Source organism: Haemorhous mexicanus, chromosome 6 (genome assembly GCF_027477595.1).
Source record: "Haemorhous mexicanus isolate bHaeMex1 chromosome 6, bHaeMex1.pri, whole genome shotgun sequence".
NCBI classification, from domain to species: domain Eukaryota; kingdom Metazoa; phylum Chordata; class Aves; order Passeriformes; family Fringillidae; genus Haemorhous; species Haemorhous mexicanus.
Genome location: NC_082346.1, coordinates 35676011 through 35689986, shown reverse-complemented (window position 1 = coordinate 35689986; position 13976 = coordinate 35676011). Strand labels below are relative to the sequence as shown.

The 13976-nt window shown below is 34.1% G+C and overlaps 1 protein-coding gene across 4 annotated transcripts in view; it reads right to left on the bottom strand.

The window, feature by feature from the left end:
- DPH6 (diphthamine biosynthesis 6) overlaps positions 1–13976 on the bottom strand; it is a 220624-nt gene that overhangs the window by 154396 nt on the left and 52252 nt on the right. For all 4 annotated transcript variants that reach the window (XM_059849820.1, XM_059849821.1, XM_059849819.1 and 1 more), the window contains 2 exons: positions 11233–11294; positions 5020–5114 (listed from right to left, as the gene is read on the bottom strand). In XM_059849820.1, the coding sequence (XP_059705803.1) occupies positions 5020–5114; positions 11233–11294 (157 nt within the window). The remainder of the gene's footprint in view (positions 1–5019; positions 5115–11232; positions 11295–13976) is intronic.

The following is a 13976-nucleotide window of genomic DNA, read 5'->3' as shown; positions in this document are numbered from 1 at the left end:
TAGGGATTAGTTTCTGAAGTATTAACAACATACAGTATTGCATACTGAGAAACTGACTGATCCAGCCATCTTGCATCTGATAGTGAAGACTACTAGACACAACTTTTTAATGCCAAATGTGTTGGTAACAATGTTAAACTTCCTGTGTGCTGATTCAAATTAGTTAATTTTAGTTTTCATTTTTACAGACACAATCTGTCACACTTTGATTCACAAGAGGCAGTATCTGTTATATCCATCTGCACAGTTTTACTACTTAAGAAAAAGGTAGCTCTAAGAAACAAACATCAGAAGGTGAGAAACTCAAGGAAAACATAAGAGAAATTCAGATGCAGTAAAAGAAAATCTGAAAGTTGTTGAAAGTAAGGCTAAGACACACATAATTTTACAGAAATCATGATGCCCTTGGTACCTTCATAGTGTTCAAAGAGATGATAGAGATAGATTTCTAGTAATACCACATAAAACCAATGCAAACTCAAAGCAGTTGAAGCTTTGGCCAGATCCCAATTCCTCAACAAAAATTAACAGAAATATCTGTTCTATAAAATGTGTTTTGGGACTTAAAAATAACAAAACATCACAAAATAATGATAAATACCTTTAACATAAGAAGATCCACTTTAAGCAAACTTTTAAAGTATTATGAAAATAGGCCTCAGATTCATTATTGAGAGTAATTATCAAGATTCTTTATGATTAAATTATTGTTTGTATTTAAGATATAAGATACTTTATAGTTTCTTCAGATTAAAATAATTATGATCAAGTGAAATTGATGTCTTTTAATTCTAACAGAAATATGTAGAAAAAAATAGGTGGAAAAGAGTATAGTTCTGTTTACATCCAGTAAGTCTCAAATTAAAAAACCTAATCAAGTCCTGAACTTGACATGTCATATCTAGCTTGGAAAATAGTAAAAAAAACCCCAACCAACTCAAAACACAGGAAAAGCAGAGATTTAAAAAAAAAATTATTTGGGAGACCCCAATAAATTCTACAAGGCCATTTCACACTAAAAGCCTGAATTTTGTGTAGGAACTTGACTACCTAAGATGATTCATGTTTGATTGTAATGGAAACACAGGAATTTTGTGAAGGAAATTTTCAGAAGACTGAAAAAAATGAAGAACAGTTGAAAAGCTGTCTCAGTCAGCTATTTGTTTTGAAATCAAAATTACCTGATGTCTCAAGACTTCTTGATGATCTAGAAAGCATCCAATAATTTTAAAACACTCTGTAACACTTTCTCAGTACAAATATATCAAGCTAGAACAAGACTGAGAGTACAGTTATAATTTTATAATTTTGCTTTTAACTCCAAACCTAGAATTACAAACCTAACACAGAGCTAATAGTAAGGTATATAAAAGAAAATGGTATTTCCCAAATATTTCAAATGGGACAATTTACTTTCCCAAAGATCAAGCTATTCTGCCTTCCATGAACAAACAGGCCTTTATTACAAAAGCAGATATTTGATGGTATTCATATAGATGAGAAATAGATCTTTAAAATTTCAAGAAACATTAATTAATTGTACTTTAAATATCAGCATAAGAAGGACAGGAAATGCTTGGTACATTTCAAACGCTGAGAGTAAGAAAGCTGACAACTGGCTCACAATAGACTACCTGAGAAAACCAGAAAAACCCCAATCAGACTCTAGTTCAATATTTTGGTTGCAAGATTTTGCTTTCACTACTAGATATTGTTTATTTTCAAAGAGATGTTTCACTCAATCTGTCATGCTTCCTTTGTGAGGTACATTTTTGAATGAAGATGGAGAGAAATGGCAAGAATTCAATTTAACATTCAGAAGCAAAAGTCGTCATACAGTCCTACATTACAGAGACTCCCATTTCTGCACAGTAAGTAATTTTCAAGGTTGTGTTTTATTTTTTCCTGAGCCAGCATATTTTTTATTTTGCAAGGATATACTGTAGAAAAATATCTTGTCAATTTTGAGAGGGCAAAAATCATGGACCAGTGAAAACACTACCTGCAAGTAGCGTTATAAATAAAAGGCATACTAGATTTTCTCCTGTTCTTTTAGGTTTCTATGGCAAGGTTTTGGTGGCAGGGATTAGTGTTTAGAAGTGGTCTCTATGACATGAGACCAAGGGATGCTGAGCTCATCAGCAACATTGGTAGTGTCTCAGTGATAACATATTTTAAAACTATGCTGCAACATGAGTGAGAAAAACATGGCAGTGACAGCCCTGCAAACACCAAGGTCAGTGAAGAAGGAGTGAGCGGAGGTGCTTCAAATGCCAGAACAGATTTCACATAGCCTGTGGAAAAGACCGTGGTGAAGCAGGTTGCTCCCCTGCAGGCCAGGAAGGACACATCAGAGCAGACACACACACTGCAGTCTGTGCAGAAGCAGTTTTTCTGACAGGACTGAGCCCCATGGAAGACCCATGAGGAGCAGTCTGTTCCTGAAGGACCAAACACCGTGGAAAGCACACGCACTGGAGCAGCTCTTAAGAACTTGCCTGATCAGAAGGACACACATTGTAACAGCTCATGAGGGAGCCATGGAAAAGACCCAAGCAGATGCAGGCAAAAAGTGTGAAGAGAAGGAGGCAGCAAAGACAGTGTTACAAGCTGACCAGTTTCATTTTCCACCTCCTTGCACTGCTCATTGGGGAGGATGTGGAAAAGTCAGGAATGATGAACTTAAGCCTGAGAAGAACAAGGTGAAAAGGTATATTTGCTTCCCACTATTCCACTTTTTAAAAAATTTATTTATTTAATTTAGCAATAAATTAAATTAAATTTCCCCAAATTGAATGTGGTTTCCCAGTACAGTAATTGGTAAGACATCACATTGCTCTCTTCTTGACCTACAAATAATTTCATCTTGTTTTCTCTCCCTGCCTTCCTAAAGAGGAAGAGTGAGAGCAGCTTGGTGAGAACCTGGCAGCCAGCCAAGGTTAATCCATCATACCTGTTTGAAGGCAAAGAAATTCTTCAATGTCTTCCTCAGAAACTTTTAATTCAGGAGATGTTTTGGAGTCATTCAGGAATTTAGGGATCTTGAAAATCCTGACAGGTTGCAATTCTCTAAGTTGCAATCCTCTAAGTTGCAATGCTTACAACACCATTTAAGCCTTAAAATTTGCATCAGGATTTAGTCCTGCTTTAGGAACAGTACTCCCAAATTCAGTGCCCCCACTGAGACTCTCCAAAACCACACACTTCTCTCTTTCACTGCCCCTGCCCCTGTTTTCCCCTCCCCATGTGGTGGGATGGAGTTGAGAACTGGAGGCACAAAAGGCCAAGATCATGGGTTCAGGTAAGAACAAGTTACTGGTAGCAGCAGTGAGATAAAAAAATGAACAGTAACAGCACAATATTAATAACAAAAGAACACAATAATGAGTGATTCACATTCAAAAATGCTCATTGAGAACCCTGCTACAATGAACAATACAGATGGCTCCCCTCTGACACATTTTTTTCAAGAGGGAGAAACACTCCTCTCTCAGAGAGAGAGAGGGAGAGAGTTCCTGAGTTCCTTTCCCCAACCCTGGACCCTAGTGAGGTCCTATCAAATAACATTAGGATCCTTGGTCAGGCCACCTCCCAGCTATTGCAAAAATCTAAACCTGGCCTAGCTGAAATCAGGAGAGATGTATACCTGAACCATGTATATCTAAACATTTGGAAGCTCTACTAGCAGAGTTAACATGATTACAAAGTCTGTTTAGACTCTGTGTACAGGAAAAGCAAGAATACAAAGTAGAAAAAAATTCACAACTTATTTAAAGAAGAAACTATAAAATATTTTTCTTGTGAAGTTCATACAGTAAAACTCATTGAAAAAGTGTTTAAAAGTCTACTGTGGCATATATTTATTATTAAATACTCACTAATTTAAATATTTCTTTTATGTATTTTTTGTGGTTTTTTTTTTAACTGTTATTATTTGGAGTATCACCAAGAGGAAATAAAGATAACTTAGCCATACCACCTCTCCTTCAGCTTTTCCTAGTCACTTGAACTGTCTTTATATCACTGATAGCCAGATATATTATAATATATTCCTACTTAAACTGCTCTTTAGTTGATCCCAAACCAAGGGCATAATCAACCTGTATTTCAGTGGACATCTGCCAAGATTAGCCGCTAATGCTTTAACGACTTTGTCTATTGATCTCCTCCCAAATGCCATGCAATGAAATGGAGCTAGCAGTTCTTGGTTCTCTATTCCTTACACAGACAGACCCCAGTCTCACAGAAAAGTGAAACAAATGGACCCGCACCATGAAAGCATTAATCGTGTCTATATGCTCCATAATCTGGACCTGCACGAAGATGACTGAGAACCAATCAGCAATATATGACTACTGGTCTGTTTACTTGCTTCAGAAAAAGAACAGCAGTCAAAATATTTTACTTGAAGCAACCAGGCCTCGCTACTTAACAGACTTATAAGAAACAAGACACAAGTATTTTCCACAGCTCACTACACAGACTTTAGCAATTAATGTCAAAGGAATAAACTATTCAGTGTAATTGAATACAAAGTTTGTATTTAAAATATCCTCTAGTAATTGAAGAAAAGGGTTTATTGATATCATTCTAAGCTTCTAAACTTACACACACACATATACACAGTTAATGGAACCCACAGGCTACTGAAGTGGCACTTTATCAAATTTAGCAGTAATGAAAGATAAATATTACAGGCAATTCACACTTCATGAAAGGATAAAAGTGTCAGTGTATAGGTACCGGTTTTACTGCAGGCCATAATCAGCAAGTAAACGAAAGTGCAAATGTCTAAGAAGTTTATAGCCCTCTATGAACGCCTCATCATGTCAGGTATTGATTTAGGTTTCCAGAGGACTTTGCCAGTGTTAAACAACATGAGTGTCTGTGAACTTAAAGAACATGTTTTACCCCTCCAGGTGCCATGTGTTACCTCTTACCACCTCTAGTTGTCTCAAACTGAATTTTAGGATGCTCCCCTTGCTTTAATATAAGGAAACAGTAGAAACTGTTCCTTACACAACTATTTTCTTCTTAAACAGAGGGCAGTCCAGAGTGAATGTTTCATATTCTCCTCCTTCTCCACAAACATGGACTCCGTATTTCTCAGAGAGCTATCAAAAAAGAGAAATGGAAACATATAGGTATTACACCAAAGAAGTTTATTAAATGTATTTTGTGAAAATGTCAAAACCAGTTCATACTAGTTGCTAGCTGGAGTTAAACCATGGCAAGTACTTTCTAAAAAACTACACATGACAAGGCTGAAAAATCCCAATCATCATACAGTCAGGTCTTGATTTCTTTGTATGCCTATTACAGCGATTAAAAATTACTGATGTGTTACATTTTAAGTAGAACAGGCACTGTAATATTTAGATTAACAAATTGATTCCTGGTTCCTCTTTCTCAGTGGCCATGAGAGCTTGTTCAGACTCCCACACTTGTCTTTAGCATGTCTGTTTCACTTGGAGGAGAAACTTTTACTGTGAGTCAACACAAGGAGTAGCACTTCCTATAGAAGTATACAATGAACACATTTTTTGACAACAGATTCAGAAGCTGTATTCTATGTTTAGGTAAATACTCTTTAAAAAAATCTAACAAAAAATAAGAATTTTCTAAGTCAAAAGCAAAAAGCTAAAGCAAGATCTAAAGAGAAACATGTTATTTCTTTTATAAATTGTACTTTACTTCTTAATCAACATATATTTATGAATATTCCTGAAGCTCTGGATATCTCACTCAAACACATAACTAGGTATTTTTGAAGCATTCAAAATATGAGACATGGCTATGTTAATTAATTCCGGCTTTAGAATTGAGCAGCTGTGGAGCACGATCCAAAGTTCTTTTGTTGGAATAAGGAGTGCAAAACTGCTTAGTAGCTCACTGTACTACTGTTTCAATGTACTGTATTGAAAGATAGTAATCAAGCACCAGATCTGAGCATGGGGACACCTTCTCTGTCTGCAGCAGAAATTCCTCCCAGTAGCAGATTATATCACCTTATAATGTGTCAGTGCAGTGATTCAAGCCAAGCCCTGTCCAGGTTTTTTTAACATTAAACAAATACTAATATTCTGCTTTAAGTGACTAATAAGAACTTGAACTGCAGTCCTTAACTCCATTGCAAACACCAATGTTACTTTTGGGAATATTTATTTAACCCCTTTATGCCTTTCCTTAGAGGAACAGAAGCTCATCCATGATGCTTTTGCAGTCAAAGTAGAAATACAGTTCTCCAGAACATCAGAGGGCTAGAAAAAGTCTGTCTGGAGGATAGAAGATAATTCCAAATCTGCTGTTTCTTCTGAGGTAAATAAGACTGGGATATTTATACATCATAGATTACATTTTTATATAGTTACTAGAATATTTGTGTAGCAATTCTATTACATATATTCAGATGATACTGTATTTTTATTGTTGAAGCTGAATGTAGTTCATGTTACTTTACAGTTCTCTCTTAAAGCTTCGCACTTAAAAACTTCAAAGAGTGTTGATGACTTCAGTTAACCTAAACCAAAGGTCTGAATCATCTTCAGCCATTATTTCACAGAAGAAGAAAATGCTCTGAGAAAACAATACCTTGGTAATGTTCCACGTGAATATTTAGGTGCTATAAAATCAAAAACTCTTTTGGAGAATGTTTGAAATATTTTTTCAGTGTCTTGTTATGAGAGTTATTTTTAATTTTCCCTTTCAAATTTTCTATCAAATAAAAGGAGCAAAAGAGAACCTTTAATCAAGTGCTCATTAAAAAATTACACTCCTGACATAAAAGAGAACTCCATCTGTCAACAATGGCAACAAGGTTTCTATAGGACAAATACATCAGGAATAATTAATGTTGATGCAACAAGAATGGACAACCTACAAAACAGTTAGTCAAAACCTTTTATTTGAAAAAATCCCCCAAAAAACCTTAAAGAAACTGATTAAAAAATTGAAAGAGAGAAAACCATAAAAGACCTTTCTAACTAACCTTTACACAGCAAATACATGGAGTGACTGTTTACAAATCACTTTCAAAATTGGTAGCTCTGCTTGTAAACAGTGTCTAGAATAATTATTGGCAATTAACATTGAATACTCAGAAGATGTAAGACTATTTCCTATCTTTGTTGTGAGAAATTCTCATTTTCAATGTCACTGGCTTCAACATCATTCTTGACACCAATTATACAAGGTGCTAAAGGGTTTTCAGTTCTCACAAATGTCAACAGGACCAAAAGATATTTAGCAGCTCATAGAACAGATCCTTAACATTCATTTAACAAAGTCAGGAATATTTTTTAAATGTCATCAATGGCATGAGAATTTTGCCTGGTAATAATTTAGAATATTAACATTATTTGAAGACTGATTATTTGGGTTTGCAAACTGGATGCTACATTAATAACAATACAACAGCATGGACTCTAAGTTTTATGATTATTAAATCTGCCTTCTAATACAGATGAGCCAGACAACTGCAAATTTATGAGTCAAACATAACTAATTGCAAGTAATGCAAGTACACTTCAAACTCCAGAAGAAATCTACGATGAAACCATCTTCCAGGCTACACAAAGCTTATCTTAAGTACACAATGAGATATAGGATGTACATATAAATGAGATACACATAAATGACCAGTCCAAACATTACCTGAAGAGCAGTCTCTTCCTACCTTGGGAATGAAACAGAAGGATTGGAGCTTCCTTCTTTAACTTTCATAATCAAAGATAAATATTTGAATTCAAGTACTTCCTTTTTCAAGTGAAGACTTTGTTCCCAGACAGAAATTGTAAGACTTAATAAACTCTAACATTTCCAGAAATGCTCTTTACATCAAGGTGTTCTCATCAACTTTTGAGGCAAGCATACAAATAAACACTTTCCTATTGACTATTGGCAGAGCCAGAATTACAGACAAATATAACCTTAATGTCCCTTTGCCATTCTATTAACAAATTCAAAGGACAGTGGGATCACAACCTGAGACATAAGATGACAGAAAATTCTTGAGTGCAAAAAACTGAGACTCCCGTTACAGAGGAAACATTGGGACATGAAAGTAATTTAATAATTTAGCAATTATCTAGCAACCACCCCTCAAAAACTAACCAAAGACCTATCAATTAGAAAAAAGCAATAATTCAAAAACTTTACTTTCTGTAGTGCTGATTTCCTCAGCCAGTAATATTCACTCCTGCTAAAACTATGGGTGGCAGATCATCAGTGCACTCCTAAGTTCAACATTCTGAAAGTAATGTGAAAAAAATTGCAAAAAGCTTTTCCCACTCACTAGTCCTCCATTTTTCTGCTGCTACTGCAGAAAAACCACCTCACATTTATGTCAGTAATTATTACAATTTCTACTGTACACATAAAATAAAGTAAATCAGAAGACTGAAAATTTAGGTGATAATATGTTTTCAAAGTCAAATAACTGAGTGGAGGAAATCAGGGCTGGGTTATAGATTTATTTGTTGGGGATTTTTTCTAACCAACACTTATAATGCCTCAACCACATATTTTTTGCTAAAAGGAGAATGACTAGTTCATGCTTATTTCTTATATATCCAAAAGACAAATTCTAACAGGTCCATTATAGTACTACAAGTTAATTTTGGTCTCATTGACTGTTCCTTAATGTAAACGTTTAGTTAAAAAAAAAAGAAAAAAAAAAGTAAGAAGTGAGTGAGTTTTATTTCCAGATCTGTAGTACCAGAGAAGTTGAACTTTGTGACTATATGCTAACATATGACACTTTGTGGCTCTTTATCAAAGATACTGGCACTTTTCTGGGCACTGAAATTATTCAGATATAAAGTGATTTTCAACAGAACTGAAGAACATAGAGAACGACATTAATTCGAAACAGAACTGCAAAAATTCTCACAAACTTGCATATCACACTAGGAAAAATGCTGTAATGAAATACCCTGCACCTAGCTGAATAAACAACTATAGTAAAGTAACATAAGGTGTCAACACAGAACACAAAAAACAATCCCAAAGAACAGGAAAAAATTCTATTAGCAAAAAACCCCAACAGGAAAAACAAATTTATTGTAAAATTTGAAATTATTGGTTAGATAATAGAGTTTAAATCAAAGATCACAGGTATAAAAAGCCATGGCACTTCTGGATATGCGCAGTGTTAAACACTAAATCATTCTGGTGTTTTATATGGTATGGTTAGAATATTAAATTTTATCTCTCTTCCTTACTGGAAACTGTGAACCCCTTGTTTGCACATTCTGTCTGCCAGAACTTCTGATGCTGAAAATTTCACTGGTTTGCAAAAGACTATTTTATACCTTGTAAGTATTTTTGTTCAGTTTATAGTTAATGATTTGGTTTTATAAGGCCTTAAAGCCAACTAAGTATCTAGTAAAAAAAGTATTTGTAATGGCTTTGACTTTCATAGCGTACATATGCACAAGCAACAGCCAAATGAACAAATAATCAGTTGTGCAGTCTTCCCTACAATGGCCAGACAAGCATTGCAAGCAGTGTCAGAATGCCCGATTTATACATTTTAGGCAGTCATTACTTTGTGTATTGCTATATCAACAAAAGATAAAATCATCAAATGTGGGTTTTGAGAAGTGTTAAAACCATGACAGAAATAATTTCAGTGAAACCGAGTAAGTAAGAATCACTTTAATTAAGATATCAAACAACATGACGAATATATGCAATTCACAAAAAATACCAGGTACTTTTGGATTTCATAGTTTATTATTTTCTTTTGAAAATGAATGATGGTGAAATCAAATGCAGAAGAATACTTCTTACTAGCACAATTAAAATTGCAATACTTTCTGTGACAGTTTTAAAGAAATCAAGACTGATTCAACCAAGGTGAGTAGTTATCAAACTGCAACCCCACTACGGCTGCAACCTGAATTTTGATTACAGAAGCTTTCTGTGAATGCAGAATGTTCAGATGATTTTAAGAAATCAGTGAAACAAGACTTCCAAAAAAAGATAATGAATGGGATTGTATACCAACTGGTTTACATAGCAGAGGACCAGCGAGGAGGAGGGGAAGATTTCTGGGCAGAGTCTCAGGTCTGAAGTAACAAATCTCAAGTTAAGAACAGACCAAAACCATCTCTTCAGGTAAGGTTATTTGAATGTTATGGACCTCAATTATTCCTCTCCAGGTTTCCCAAGTAGCAATTACCTATCTTCTCCTCTCCATGCAAATAATTAGAAAAATAGAGTTAAATACAGGAAATAATTGCTATAAAACTCCTCTATTTTTCAGTAGCAAAAGAGATTTTTAAAGTTCTGGTTACTTTTTCTTTCTCTTCTGAAAGTTTGCTGTACCCTTAAGTACAGCAAACTTTCAAAACAAACTCTTTGCAAAGCCAGGCTGACCATTAACTACCCAGATTAACAATGAAATGAAAAGTATTTTTAGGACAGCACTTTGTGGACATTTAGACAGCCTACACTGAAAGCTACATCAAGACCCTTTTAAGAGACATGCAATCATTGTGGGTATCTAACAGGCTCAAGAACAAGGAATTGTGGTAAACTGGCATTGTCACAGACAATACATGAAAACATAATTTCAGAAATGTTATTCTTAAAATTTACTCAGCTTGATGTTTGAAGCTTCTACATCAAACTCGAAGAAACCTCATGTACAAAATCTGGTCTTTTTTCTTTTCCCTAGTTGAATGATTTTTCTTTAAATAAATCTACTAGCTCTGCCAACAAGCATTATCCTGGTATGAGGACACCCAGTCCTTTGTACAGAATCAAATGCATCCTCAAGAATACACCTCTTATTCCATTTTTAAAGGTCCCACTGTATGCAGTCTGATTGTATAAATGGTAGGAAACCTGCAAATAGGAATCTTCAGAGAAGTTTGGTATCACCTATGATTTTACCCTTACTGTTTCTTGCTGTGAAAGTTTCTAACATACAATTACTTAGCTGCATCATATTGATATACCAGTTAGTGTTCCTGCAATATTGAGATTTCATGCCTCTAGTTTGTTTTAAAGATGGTGACATCATTTGTGAACTATTGTCAAGAAATGTTTTTTGATATGAAAAGCGCTTAGCAAAGTTTTATATTCTGTGTACAAAGCAAAGCTTTGAGTTAACACTTTATTTATGAAAGTAAGTAATTTTTATTAAGTTAATTTTACTGGATTTCTACCTGTGTTTCTTTTTAAATGAAAGTTGAACTATATGATTATCCTTTAAGTTATACTCACCTCCAGAAGAACAGGCTCCATTTCACCTAGAGTTTTTCCTAGATGCTTATCTGGATCTAAACCTGCAAAAAACCCCAAAAATGTAAAAATATTTCTTATTAAGTACTCTTATGACATGAAGAAATGTTTTTTTTTTTCTTTTTAAAATATATTATGAGATGCCACATTATCTAAAATAATTACTATCCTAAAGAAAATACACTGAGTCAGAATTTTCCCTAATCTTTGGGCAAATATTTTCCAGGTTTACGGAAAAACAAAGCTAGTTACCATTTCACTACATGTCAAGTGGAATCCCTATTGTATCCCTCTCATATCCCTTAGAAAATTCACTAGCCAGTGAAGTAAACACACAGGTCCACAGTAATAAAAATACTACAAGGATACTGCCTCTTTAAGACAGAAGTTACCTTTGTAGATACCTATGGAATTCAAATACAATTTAATTCTTTTTATGCTTCCTGCAACTGGAAGGAACACAGGCTCACAATGAAAAGTTCTTTTGCCAAATCCCATTCTTTGTGTGTTTTACGCAAATATAAAATGTAAGATTAAAAAGGATGGAGATATAAAGAAAATTCAGATGTACAGAATGTATTGAATGTTGTACCTTTAGATCCATCACAAAATACTCTGTATGATGTCTACATTTCGATTTATTTTTCTTCGTAAAAAATTAAGTCCTATTAACACTTGATAGCTGCTCTAACTTGCTCCTGTTTCAACTTCTTGACTTTTTAATTTTGGCCAGCTAATGGCATTTAATGGTTACTTCTCAGGATAAACCAAGTAACTGGCAAAAATAAGCAGTGAGATAAAATAATCCAGGAACAACTGTTTCAGAAGCTGATATCTTCAACCAAAGAAATATGCTAGTTGGATTTGATATGAAGTGGTCAAAAGGACTTACCACATGAAGCAAATGAGAAAAAACAAAATTATAATTCCTGAAACTGGAGGAACACTGTGAAATTTTCAGTTATCCCATTTTTTACTACTCTTGGTTATTGTGGTTTGGGCTCCTTTTTGTACTGATACAATATTCGTCTATTTTTTCCTACTCTACTGCTTCATACAGTAATAGGTATCATTACAGTGCCACCACCAAAATTACTCCATTCATAAGCAATTTCTAAAATATGTACCTTTCAAAGCACGTTAGATTGTTGATGATGAAAGCTGTTATATAAATGTACAGTACACTATTATATAAAGTCATTGTTGAGTTAAAATAGCTAATATGTCTCTTAATTTTTACAATCATGATCTCGCTATATTTAAATTCCTGTGAAACTAAAACAAGTTAGAGTGAATGAATTTAAAAACACTAAGAAAGTTTTTAAATATTTCCTTAAAGCACATTAAAAATTCCCTTCTGATGTGGGGGAATGCTTTTAAAACTGCTTAATAATTAAAGTTTAAAAAGACTGAGTTTTTTTCCCCCTCTATTCCTTTTTTGTATTGGTTTATTGCTTTTTTTTAACAGACTAAAAATGTATGTGTTAGATATGTGATGATAATTTATTCTTGTGGAAATAGTTTTGAAATATATTAATTCAATTTCAATAGTTCAAACGGTTCTGGTGATCTCTTCCAACTTACATCAGGTTAGCATTTTGTCCTTGATTATAATGAGATAGGTATTAGGGCAACAAGCAATTTCTCTTGACGTAAATGAAAGAGTACTGCATTACAGTATCATTTCACACATTTATATTAACATTCTTCTTTTAATATAATTACTTTGCTAAGATAAGCAACCTCTTTCTCCTTGATAAAAACAGATTGATTTCCTCTAAATTTAAACCAAGGGATACATTACAAACATATGAGAAGGGAAGAAGTTGTCAGAACCAGACACACTGACATATTATTTCTTTCATAAGGTTCTCTTTGGTAATCTGGACATATCTTCTGTCCAGTAATGAATGCAAACCAATAATCTAAAAGAAACTATGATACAACTAGTTTATGAAATACAAATAAATTGTCTATGTATACACTATGGGTAAATTCTTTAGTTATATCCCACACCTACATGAAAATCTGTGAAGTGCAATGTACCCTTCCTGTACCCTTCCTGTATCAGCAGAATTCTATTTTTGGACAGCTTGCATTTATTTTGAAACATAGTACTTCTTTTAGCTTCCACTAGGTTTATATTGTGAGTGAATAGAGACTGTCTGGTAAAGGCCTCAGGAAGCAACGTAACTTTCAATTTGAGAACCAGTAATCCACATCTCCAATCTCTACTGCTCTGCATCCATAGATGAAGCTGTATGTCTGTTGCTAGAATTAGTATAATAAAGTATTTGGAACTATGCTTACAAAATAGCTTTTTAAAATCTATATTTCTATTTGGTACACTTTTCTTTATTGATTCAGATTCTTAAAATGGCTTAGACTAACAAGAAAAACAGTGTGCTGTAAATTCTAAGTACCACATCCTCCAAATTTATCCTCAATGGAACTAGATGTAAAGGAAGCCGAATGGATGGATAAACCAACAACAAGGTCCAGGGCCTGGATGACTCTATGTAGAATTGAAAAATTAATTAGGAAGGGAGCTATAATTTGCAGGACTGACATCTATTTTATTTAACTTACACGTATCAGTGGGGGGCAATTAGAATTCAATTAAAATATTCACTTTTATTACTTCCCTGACTGACCTTGAAGTTAATGTCTATTTTATTTAATTGCATCATCTATGAATAAATGTTAACCCTAGAATGTTATGGCCC